Here is a 12,557-nt window from a genome sequence, read left to right on the forward strand (position 1 = left end):
CCAAAGGTTGCATGCAGCTCACTCTAATGGCAGTAGGATGGCATCGTAACCAAAATAGACATATTGTGTTAATTTTTTGTTGGTGTTAATTAATATTGTTATTCTTGCACACTGCTTTTAAAGTAACTAGTACTCTAAGCAGTGTGTTATTTTTAAACCAAGGACATTTTGTTCTGAAATTGACTATTGCAAAACTAATTTAGAATACACAAAATTCAAAACCACAGTATCCCTAATTTTGACATTCTTGCCTTCTTAACTGCTCAACAATAGTGTTGTGTTTGTATAGGATTTAAAAATATTTGTAAAGGGGGATGTAAAGAGCTACTGGCAGGCTTCTCTGTTAACACTTTGTGTGCACACATCCGTTCTGCTTAGAATGAGTTGTAACAAAAACTCCTGCAGTCCGCAGCTCGGACCCAACTCCGCTTGCAGTGTGTGTGCCTGAATCTGTAGCCTTTAAGGGTCTTCTCCTACAAGAGCCTAAGAATGCACAGAATAATAGTGCAAACCGGAGGATGAATTTTACTTATAGTTTATGTCATGACCTGTTTTTGTCCCTATTTTTGCCTGGCTTGTTCGTAATATGCTGGCTGATAATGAGAATTTGTTATGGAACACTGTTTGTATCAGCCTGTGGGGCTTTGTGAAGCTGAGACCTGCACACATCCATCTTTAGATAGAAATCAGTTTTGGATTTACCATGTCTCTGGTCAGACCAACCTGAACAAATCTGCGTGGAAAAAGATTGGAAAGAAGCTTGAGAAATGATTTCTCCTATTTGCCGTTGTCTTGCACTTTGGCATGCTCTATCTGTGTCTTGAATAATAGGTCATCTGATGTGATGTAATGTGATAGCAATACAAACCGGGTAATCCTGGGAACCAGCAGCTTGGATCTTCCCTTTCCAAAATTTACTGTTCTAAAACTTGACTTCTTTGTTAAAAATGAACTGTTTCCAGGGGATGAAAAGCCCCCAGAGAAAAACTGTTGGCATTTTATATTTTTAAGCTGTCTTACTGAATGAAAACAGTTGATTATGAACTTGATGGGGTGACAATGAGTATATAGAACCTAAATATCTCACCACTCCCACAAAGGAAAAAAAACAAAAAGCACTCTCCATTGTATCATGCGAAGACACATAGCCAAAAAAACTTTCCAACTCATTAAATTTTTATACTCGCTTCATACAAACTTAATGTAGGTTTTATTTTTCCATCCTGTGATGATGCAGGGACACTTCTGAACATAGTTGAGAAAGTCACCATCCGCTTCGAGCCGTTCTGAATTTGCCTTTACTGTAACTGAAGGATCTAAAATACTTAATCTGAAAGATTAAAAAAAGGCTCACTTGTTTGCGTGTTTCAGGTTGTTTACTCTTCCAGCCATGATAACAAAATCACTCTGAATGCTTCCTCCGTAATCAGTGTGGTCAGCTTCTCTGATTGTCAGACGTGCTCACTCAAGGACAGGGGGAAAGGAAGAAAGTTTTAAAAAACAGGAAAAATACTATTGTAAACATATCACACAAGTTATAATCTGGGAAAGGGTACTCAGAGTCAAACACCATACCTGCAGCCACTCTTGATGCTCTGTGGTGGGTGTTTGAGGGGTTTTTTTCATCCCCTTTTGTGGCTTGTGTTTGACTTTTTAGTAGAGGGGCAGATCTGTATCCCATTTAAACTGCAAGTTTTGTAGCCTGCTGACAGTACTGATTGTGTTCTTCCCCTTGTCCTTGTAGGTCTTTCTTTACCATGTGTGGGTGAAGTTGTCGCCCACTGCCCATAGCCATGAGTATGGGGGAAAGCAGCCTTTCTGTGATGCATTGTGCCCTTGTCCTGCTGGCCATACGAGAAGGGAGACGAGGCTTTCAGCAGGTTGCTACACCCGTGAGCAAGGACGTTGTGAGTTCTAAATTGAGACTTGTTGCTTCATCCCTCCGTCTCTCCAAAACAGCTGGTGTAGACGTTCTCTCACCATTAATTACATCCTCTCATGTTGTAGCTGCAAGTAAGAGGCCAGGCTGGGTATGTTGTTCTGCTATGGACAGCCAAACATGGCATCTGAGTGGTTGGACCCTGGCAAGTTTCTGAAAATAAGCAACTGTTCTGTTTTAGAATGCATGTCCTGCACTGGGGTGTGGGGTCAATCGGCAGCTCTCCTTCCCCACAGTGCTCACATGAGTGACACCAACCATTTCAGCATTTCTAGGGTCACTGCTGGCTAGAAGTGGGGGCAGATGCTCAGGTAATGGGTGAAGTAATTCTTTGTTGGTGTTGCATCGTTTGACTTGGTGCGGTGACTTAAGTGTTGAGTATTACCACCTCCTTTCTGGAAGTCAGGGTCCAGTCACCCACATCTTACAGTCTTTTGATATCCAAATGGCCCAGATAACATCGTGAGTGCCAAAATTGGTGGCAGCATCTGATTTGGCCAGTGATTTGTTTCACCCTGTGGCAGCTGTTAAGGCAGCACCTTGAGGCGCGGTATCCCACAGAGTGCTCAGCAGCAGCCATGCGGAGGTGAAAGGATTTCCAGGCCAGCTTCAAAGAGAAGGATGTGACTAAGTGTCTCAGAGGGAGCCAGGACGCTTGTCCAGCCAGATGAGGCAGCTCACACGAAAGGGCTGCCAGAGGAAAGGGAGAGGACACTGACGAAACTAAGACTGGGGGATGAAGAGGAACAGGCAGTTGGGAAAGGTAGCAAGGAAAATCTCTGTGGGCCATTTCCAGCAGCCAGTAGATACATCTGCTCTCCAAGAAGGTCACCCACGAATAAAGCAACGAACGTCAAGTGCGTAGGCCATCATTCCTGGCCCTGCCACAAGCGGGACACGTCGGTCTCCTTGTGACTCAGTATCCTGTCTGTAAAATGGGGACTGCAGCTTACCTCATAGGGTGTTGTGATGGTAGTCTCTGGAACACTCTTGCACTTTGATGCATCAAAGAGGAGAGGGGAAAAGAAAGCAACAAAAAGTGAGGACAACACTGAAGTGAGAAGGAATCTATGCTTCCATCACCGCCTTCCCTGAATTTAATCATGCTTCTAATGATAGTGTAACAGTGACTTATTCATCACTGACGTATAATGCCTCAGTTACATGGGTGGGAATGATTTTTTGGGTTTAGTTTTTCTTTTCCCTGGGGCCTCAAAGATATAGTTATGTGTGTTTATACAATGTGTTAATGTTTTAAGCAATTTCTAACAGAAAACTAGAAGAAATATTGAACAATTAATTGAATTCAGACTATAACTGGTTGCAGTCAAATGATAAAAGCTTGGGATGAGAAGTAAAATTTGCAAAGGGCACCCAAAACAGAGAAAATGCAAATCTTCAGGCCAGGAGAAGGAAGGTTTCTGGTTTGCACCTGAAACTCTGTATGTGATATCTTACCTGAAGAGGTCTGAGACCAGGGAGGATGACTGCAGAAAAGATGATCCCTCCTTGGTTCTCTCAGGCTCAAATAAGCTCATGCAAAAGGAAGGGGCACCCAAGTGTTTGGTTAGCTTTAGCCCTTGTGAGGAATGCCCTGTTAATCTTACTCAGACCACAAAGGAGGTCTCATGGCTAAAGCACAAACCTGGGAGCAAGAAAACAGCAGCTTTTAGGGTCATTAGTGAACAGATTGACCTCCTGCTAATACTTAATTTTGTCTCTGCCATTATATACTAAAACTTTTGTTTGTTGCTGCAGGTATGGTGTTTGACTCTGAGTACCCTTTCCCAGATTATAACTTGTGTGATATGATTACAATAGTATTTTTCCTGTTTTTAGAGCTAATGGTCTCCACTGCTAGAAGAGGCGTGTGAGACTTATGTAAATGCCATAAAGAGTATGGAGATCCATGGGTGGAAAATGCCAAGGGAGGTCATAGCTTCAGAGTTCTTTTGGATTTAATCAGGAGAAAAATTGCACGGTCATGTTTCACTAGTCAAAGAAAGAAAAAAAGAAATCTCAGAGGAACAGGCTAGAGAAGATGAACATTCATCTTTTCCAAGTACAGTATTTGAAAGGCCTTAGCTGCATAAGCTTTCCTGGCACATACCAAGGCTGTGTTTGGAGAATAAATATGATTCCTGTTTTCTTGAAGGAACAGGTGGCAGCTTGTGGAATTTTTTTTGTTAAGTTTTATTCATGGTTCCTTTTTGTCTTTCCTTTTCCATCTGCAGTTGAGTACGACAAGGAGTTCACTCCTCACCAGCAGCACCACAAGGAGTTCAAATTCAATTTGTCTCAGATTCCTGAGGGCGAGGCTGTCACAGCTGCTGAGTTTCGGATCTACAAAGACTGCGTTGTGGAGAGCTTTAAAAACCAGTCTTTCCTTATCAGCATATACCAAGTGCTGCAGGAACATCCAAACAGGTAGGTCGTCACTTCCTGTCCTGGGGTGAGATGATGCCAGAAGGAATGCTCGATGGCAGTAAGTTTTGTGCACATGAACAAGATGTTTTGCTGCAGTCCTTCCCTTGTAGGAAATGGGCATAGTAGATTGCAAAAGGCCTCAGCCAAGAAAGTCCAGTGTGACTTTTTTGATGGCTTTACAAACAGCATGAATCTGATGCTAGGCCGCAGAATTTTAAACCACAGACATTATATGCTGGCATTGCTTATACATGTATCCCATTTCATCTTGATACTACCTGAATAAAAATCATAGTTGTTTTGCAAGTGATTACAAGTGATTAGTGCGATCTTGACCTAATCTCCAGTAGACCAACGCTAAAGCAATGCAAAAGAAAGTTCAACATGCTGACCACAGGTACAAAACCACTCATGGGCTTTCAGTGGTAACATGGTAGGTGAAAAAGAGAGGTAGAATCAAAAAAATCCAAAGAAGAGTAAACTGGTTGATTAATTTTAGAAGGGTAACATTTCTGATGAAGGAACCATGCAAGGTAAAGAAAGATGGAGATGAGTGGTCAATTAAATGTCAGTGAGTGCTGTGGTACAAAGATATTTCATTAGTACTGGTGAAGCATGTCAGGACTATAACTGTTATTCTACTGCAGAGTTTAGAAAAAATAAAAAATAAAAATCAGGGACAGCAGCATTTAAAATAAATCCCCATCTCTTTTCTGTGAAGATTTTCTAGATGGTTCTTTTCCTTTCTGGTCCATCTTTTTCCAGCCTTGCCAGTGGTACCATTTGGAGGATTTGTTTTTGATGAAGAGCTGCTATGAAGACAACGTCAAGCTGCTAATTGTTTTTCTGTGGGGAGTGTGGCCTTTGGGAAAATGGAGAGAAATATTACGTATGTGTTAGTGAGGAGTGTGTTTTGAGGGACACTTTTCCCTTTGTGAGTTGGCTTGAGTGTCTTCTGGGGTAATGCTACCACAGTGCCACTTGAAGAGCAGAAGGAAGTCAAATGGTCATGCACATTCCATAGATATTATCTTCTTTGTTCATCTATGGGAAAAAAAAAAATTGTGAGTGTTGGCCTGTTTTAGATTTCATATAGACAGACCCCGTCTCTGTGTCTGGAGGAAAATCTCTGCCAAGTGTCGATGGAAATGGCAGATAAACTGTTTGATGATGGTCAGCAAAGCAGAGAACAGAGTAGGTCAGACCTGCCTCTCTTAAAGAGAAACGATGAGTTTTATGTGTATATAACAATATTTTAGAGTAACCTGAACAAGCAAGTAGTGCACTGCAAGAAAGAGAATAAAGCACAGGATAGACAAACCTTACTAACAAATTCATGAAATCTTTGATAGGAAGTTAGTTCTGTATGTAGGAACGATGCTGGCACCTTGTATGTATATTTCGAGCAACATACCAGAAACTTGCAAAAAGCAGATTGTGCAGTGAAGGTGCAATTCATGTCTCTTGGAAGGAAGTGCTTCAGCCTTCATGTGTGCTGGGCAGAGCTGGCTGCAAAAGACCTTTGCGTGTAATGGGCAGCTTCTTGGATGCTGGTCTCCAAACTAGTCTCAGTGGGAAGCTAGTGAGTGTATCATTTCTTTCATGATGAAATAAACTGATCCTCCTTCCTCCTGATGTTTGACATGCTATTGGGACTGGAAATGGTGAGGCAGCTTCCTCCAGGTCCAGACTGCCGGAAGCTCACCATCCTTCCTGCCATGGGCTCAGTGTGAACTGCTGACCTAGAGATGAGTATAGTTCATTATTGACCTCTGACTCATCCTGTCCCTCCAGGCTCCCTTTTTGTTTCTTTTTCTCCTTTATTTATTTATTTTTGCTGGTGGGAAGGAGGGATATATTTGGCTAACGGAACTCGTGATTCGGGTGAGTCTACAGGACTTGTCACACCATCTGTGCATCAAGAGTGGCAAAATGTGGCTCACTAATTCTTGCAGCTATGAAAAGGAGATGACCTTCTTCACACATTGTCCTTTCAGCCCAAAGGACCGTTTCATGTTTATATTAAATATGAAAACATGTATGAAAACATGTTTGTGTATAAATGGCGTACACATGTAGGAATTCTCTGTACATGTCTGGGTATAGAAGTATATATATTAATCAATCTCTCAGTATTAAAATATACAGGTGGTAAAAAAAAACAACAGGGTATTAGAAGCTGCTTAGCCTCAGCATGGCCTTCAATGTAAGTTCTGACTCTTCGCTGCTGTTCCTGCTGGAGATACAAACATGCAGCCACACCGGTGACGTGGTGAGGCTGTGAATGATAAACGTTCTTGAAAACAAATAGTAAAAAATCATAATTGTCTGCTAATATCTTTTAGTTGGGGGGGGGGAAATCTTTTCTCTTTGGTTGTTTGTTTTGCCTCACATTCTTCTAGGATGCTTAAAGGAGTTGTATTCTGCGAGTAGCTTTGATTTTTAGCATCCGTTCACTTGCTTTTACTGGGGAGTGAACTAATTTGGAGTGTAGTGTTTTCTTCTCCTGTTGAAAACTGGAGAAGGTTTAAAAAAAAAAAAAAAAAGCACTATTTTTGAAGGAACTTGCTAAATATTTGTAAGGCTTCTGTTGCATTTTAGTGGACATCTCATGAGCCAAAAAATAACAGCTGTCTTTGACTTAAAAAAAAATATTGTGTCACACTTCCTTTAGACTAATAGTTTGAATAACAGCTTGATATTTCCTGACATATGATGATGTTTTATTGAATAAAGAAGAGTCTGGACTGATCTTGAAGTTTAACTCGTGAGCTAGCAGGTGACATATAAGGAGTTGAAACAGCAACTTCATCATCTTCTGTTGGCAAATACTCTTCCTGCTCAGGAAAGTTCACCTCCAAAGGCCACAGAAAATGCTGTTCAGACAATGTTGACAGTCTCAACAGAAAGTTCAAAGGCTCCATGTTAATTGTGGCTTTTATGAGGTTAACAGTTGTCTGCAACAATTATTTGTAGGCACTAAAATACTTTTGGTTGCAAACAACTCTTACCATGGCATCTGGCATAAATGGATTTTAACCTCCTCAGAAAGGTAGTGTGCACCACTGAGGTGAAGAAATGTAAATGGAAAAAGCTTTTCCTCTCAAAGAAATGAGTTTGCTAGGGTGGGAGATCTGCAAAGAGGGTAAAGAGGAAGAAGATTCAGTAAGTGCAGATTATCACCTGAGCTTGCAGCATGGAAGCATCCCATTGCTTTGATGAAGTTTAAGGGAGTGGCTTAGTTCAGAATTCCTTGAACAAAAAACCAAGAAGATAATCTGGGAAATAACAGTGTCAGCGTGTGAATCCAATCCAAACGTGGGCTCTGTTTAGCAGAATCACAGGGTGTTGCTGTTAAGTCCCTAGGGCACAGCGTGTTGGCTACAAACAAAGCAAAACCTGAGACATAAAACCTTCTGCTGAATTATCAAACTTATTTTTGCCTACATAAGAAAAGCTAAAAGAAAGGATTATATGCAGCCATTTGAGACTGTATCTTAGGTAGGGGTCTGTACAGAAAGAGTGTGGATGCTCAGAGATCAATGCTTATTGAAACAGCAGGAAACCTTCAGGGAGCAGCTTGGCACTCTCCATATTAAAAGCAGTCAGAAATAAGAAAGTGATACTCACGGAGTCTCCAGGCAATGAAACACACATTGTGGACAATGTGGTCTGAGCACATTCTCTCTTCAAAAAGAAAACATTTTTAATACTGACTCACTTGTGTCAGTAATATTTTCATCTCCCCATTCCTTCCACCCTTTCGTAAGGTTAAGAAAAATAGTGCCTGGAAACTAAGCTTTTGTTTTATAATCAAGCCACAGCTCGCAGCCGCATTTTGTCATAGCACAAACTGCTGGAGATGCCATGGGATGCTGCAGAGAGATGAATGAAACCTTCAGGATAGGTCAGCTGTTGGTTGTGTGGATTTCTGACTGCGGAGTGGAGGTGAGCATGGCAGTGCTGGGGTGGCCTCTGGTTTACTCTGAGTGGAATGGCTTTGGGGATTGAGATGGACTGTGGCCTGTTTGAAAGCTGGGGTAAGGTTTCTTCTTCTTCTTATCCTTCTTCTTCTTTTTTATCCTGTCGGTATGTGTAGAAAGTGGGGAGATGATCCAAAACATGGATCCAAGAGCGCAAGTGGAGTTGGTTTTCCAATGCTTGTCCCTCTTGGGCTAAGCACGGGCTTGTTTCCGAGATGAAGAACTATTTTTTGGAAGACCAACAAAGCCCTCTGTGACTTCCAATAGCCTTTGGGATTGGATTGCTATGTAAGTGAGACCTCTGCAAGGGGAATTAGTTTGTCTCTGGAAACAGATCATTAATTTTTTTCTCCTTTCTCAGTGTTTCCTTGCTCTCACCCAGTGAGGTGTCAGGTCAGGAGCAGGGAGGGAAGGCAGTCTGTGGCTGATCAAAGATGTTAGTTCTCAGATTGGATCATCAGTGTGTTTTCAAGTGTAAATATCCTGTTAATGCAGACCTCACAACACTCCCCCACTGTCTAAACAAGCGATCTATGAAAAACACAGAGGCCTGTGCTAGTGATCAAAGGCAGATACCATACCTTAATGGCCAGCGTTTATTAAACAGTTTCATTTGCACCTGGAATGAAATGTGAGAACTTGAGAGGGATTCCTCCGATGTGATGAGACACATGTGGACATCAAGGTGCCCTCCCGAGCCACTTTCTGAAGATCACGTTCTTCTGCTGAGCACAGCTCCAGAAGGGTTAAGGCTATCATCACTTTTTAGCTGCCAGTTACGGCGGTAATAAAGACCTCCTCTTTGCAACAGGATATTTATACAAATATGATCCGAGCTTCTAATCTAAAGGGCAAAATGATTTGCCGGCAGTGTTTATAGCTTAAAAAATAAATAACTGTCCTCAACTGGATTTTGGACTGGGTTGTGTAACACAGATGACAAAGCCAGCATCAATCTGTTTCAAGTTAGGGTCAGGTTTGTATACAGTGTGCATATAATTGTATATGATAGAGCTGTTTCCATGATGCTATAGAGAAGTGTCTGTCAGCATTTCAGTTTGACTCCCACTGTGTGTATGCAATTTGTTGTGTTGTCAGGTGGTTGTTCCTAGTAGTTCAAAAGTCACAGTTTTTCTCGATGAGACACTTAACAGTTCCATAATCAGATGGCTTTTTCTACTGAAACTAAAGAATGCTACTGAAGTGCCTTGTTTCTCTTACATGCTATCCATTTGCACTCTCCATGGCTCAAAAATGCTGAGGAGTAGTACTCTTAACCATCGCTATCACTAGAATGTCCCTCTAGTGTCCTTAAATCATTGTCAAGTAAACAAGAAATACATGTCCTATCCATCTGCTCTGGGGTGATTTCTTTCTTTTCACTGCTGTTGTGGGTGAAATGTTCCTTCCTGAGAGCTGGGAAGCTCACAAACTGTGTGTGCTGGATGTGTGGAAACACCTTTGCAATCACCTATCAGTGCTGGCTGTGCTGGGATTTATCACAGGTATGTAGGCTGAGCTTTCTCCAGCCTTGGGTTGGGAGAGCCACATCCAGCAGCCAGCTCAAGGTTTCTCACCTCTTCTCCAGGTGCAGCCTTAAAACCCCTCTGCTCTTCCAGTGAGTCTACAGGAGTTAACCCCATGTCCCAGCAGACTTTACCTGGAAGTAGCTTCATTTGCAGGTCAGAAGCATCTAATATTTTCTTTCTCATTTCTAAGATCTTTTTATAGGATGGGCACATCCTTTCCCTCTGGCACACAGGTGGCAAAGCTTCTTCAAGTCACTTAAACAGAGTCTTTCTTCTTTTTCCTAAAATGATAGAGACTGTCTTTGCTTTCCATGACAGCTTGTTGCAGGTGCAGGTATTTCCTTGCCTGAAGCTCTGTGCGTGAAAAAGCGTTGAAGGATGAGATTTTCTATGGTGCTTTTAAATCCCTGTCATTTAAACATACAAAGTTGTTAGGACTTTTATATAGTATCTGTTGCCAGTACCTCATGCTGCATGAGCTTCATATACAATATGTTCTATAAGTAAAAAGTAATAAGAATGCATCTTTTGAAAGATGGTGGATCTTTTAAAAGTGCTGTGATTTCCAGGTTTTATTCTACTCAGACATCCATTCAACTCCATGCGATTTGTAAGAGTGCAGTTATTTGTCGCCGGTTGATAAGAGCAAATACTCTTTGTGGTTTGCTGTGTGCAGAATCATTTTTATAGGGAGGCAGTGTCTGTTCAAACTAACGACTCAGATCCAGAGGGACTCAAAAGAAAAGAGTATTTACTAAGTGTGTTAATTAAAATGTAAATCCCATGCATTTCTGTTCAAAATTCCCTTTTGAGAAACTGCTGTTAGGCAGTCTAGACTATTATGTCAACTTGTCTTTGAAGAAAAGTAAACAAAAAGGTTCAGATGAGGAAAGTTTTAGAGATTTAGAGTAATTAATGCTTTGGTAAATGGCTGTTGATGCGTAACAATCCTTTAAACACCTGGGTAATTGCGAGCTTTGAAGTTGGGCCAAAAATGTTGTTCTGAGCTCTGTAATTAAAATAAGAGACCTTTAACTTGGTCATTTTGGAGGTGAGAGTTCTGTTTATTCTCACTGTCTCCCTGGTAAAACTCCTGCCTTCTCAGGGAAAAAAAGGCCAGGGAGGGTGGGAAAGTAAAATTTAGCTCAGCATATGCGTCTTTATATTTAGCTTTTTATAGCTTTGGTGTTTTTGGTGTAGCAAAGTTCCATGTTGTAATGTGTAGCCAAAACAGAGAAATTACTTTAATGGGAATGTTTCACTAAGTGTAGTTACTTAGATTAATCACTTGACCTGGTTACTAATTTGACTAAATTCTAATCTAATTAGTGTTCAATTAAAGAGAATTAACACCCAGAGACATTTTCTTGAAAGGTTTACACAGAGGTTTCAGTTAACAAAATATTTTTCTTATTGGGGGGGAGGGAGCACTGAAATTAAATGCAAGCTGTTTCTCCTGTAAATGCCCTGAGTGCATGGCTGGGATGCTGGTTTTAAGAATAGTAGCTATATTTGATATTTATATCTGACAAATCATATTACTCTCCATGGACACTGGAGCTAAATCCTGCCTTCTGAATCACACAGGCTCCATTTCTCTGGTAAACTGTGTACTTCTTTCTGTTTATTGCAGCTACTTGTGACTGCTTTGTTGACATTAGCTTCTCAGTCCTCCTCCAGTGTCTTCTGAAGGCCTTGGAAAGACATCCATTTCTTTTCTGGGACTTGCGACAATATTTTGGGCTCTGATCTTGAACAGAGAGATCCTAGGTTGAGTTAGGAATCCCTAGCTTGCATCTTTCTCTGTGGAAGCTGCAGTGCAGCTTGTCAGTACTTGAAGGGATTGCAGGAGGGGAACTGACTTTAAATGTCTTTAAACTAAAAGAGAGGAAATTAGGTGAGATGATAAGAAGAAATTCTTTACCCAGAGCACGGTGAGGCAGTCGCACAGCTGCCCAAAGAAGCTGTGGTGCCCCATTCCTGAAGGCACTCAAGGCCAGGTTGGATGGGGCCGTGGGCAGCCTGAGCTGGTGGGGCTGCCCTGCCCATGGCATGGGGTTGGGACTGAGTAGCCTTTAAGGTCCCACCCAACCTAAGCCATTCTATGATTAATGTCCTGTCTTGTCTCAGGAAGGTTTTTTAGCTCATTGGCTTAGTTTCTTTTGTTTCTCTTTAATAATGTATGTTATGCCTGCAGCACCTTCATCATGGAAGTCATTAAGTCTATCCAGATGGTTATAAGTGAGACTATCAAACACTGCAGTAAGATGAAACAGTTGTCTAAAAGCCCGGTGGCAGGTTTAGGCAGAGATTTACCTTCTTGTCCACTCTTAAAATTTTGCCTTAGAATCATAGAATCATAGAATTACCCAGGTTGGAAAAGACCTTGAAGATCATCAAGTCCAACCGCAGCCTAACCAGTACCCCATCTTGAATATGGACTTGCATTTGCTTGTGTACAGCACTCTTCAACATGGTGTCTGCATTTTCCCAAACCATTTCCTTCTTGACCTAGCTGTAAGGACAAGTCTGTGGCATTGTTCAGTGCAGACATGAAGTTGATAGATATACCAGTGGGGGCAAACTGTCTCCACTAGGTTTAGTTGCCAGTTTCAGATGTTGTTTTTCCTTTATCCAGCAACATCCTTCACTTGCAGGAGACCCCTGTTTGTCCTGCTA

At 41.5% G+C, this 12,557-nt stretch overlaps 1 protein-coding gene across 1 annotated transcript in view; it reads left to right on the plus strand.

Moving 5' to 3' along the window:
• Nucleotides 1–12,557, plus strand: part of BMP6 (bone morphogenetic protein 6) — an 83,498-nt gene that overhangs the window by 57,361 nt on the left and 13,580 nt on the right. The window contains exon 2 of the mRNA XM_072329636.1: nt 4,174–4,366. Coding sequence (XP_072185737.1) covers nt 4,174–4,366 — 193 coding nt within the window. The remainder of the gene's footprint in view (nt 1–4,173; nt 4,367–12,557) is intronic.

Source organism: Excalfactoria chinensis, chromosome 2 (genome assembly GCF_039878825.1).
Source record: "Excalfactoria chinensis isolate bCotChi1 chromosome 2, bCotChi1.hap2, whole genome shotgun sequence".
NCBI lineage: Eukaryota > Metazoa > Chordata > Aves > Galliformes > Phasianidae > Excalfactoria > Excalfactoria chinensis.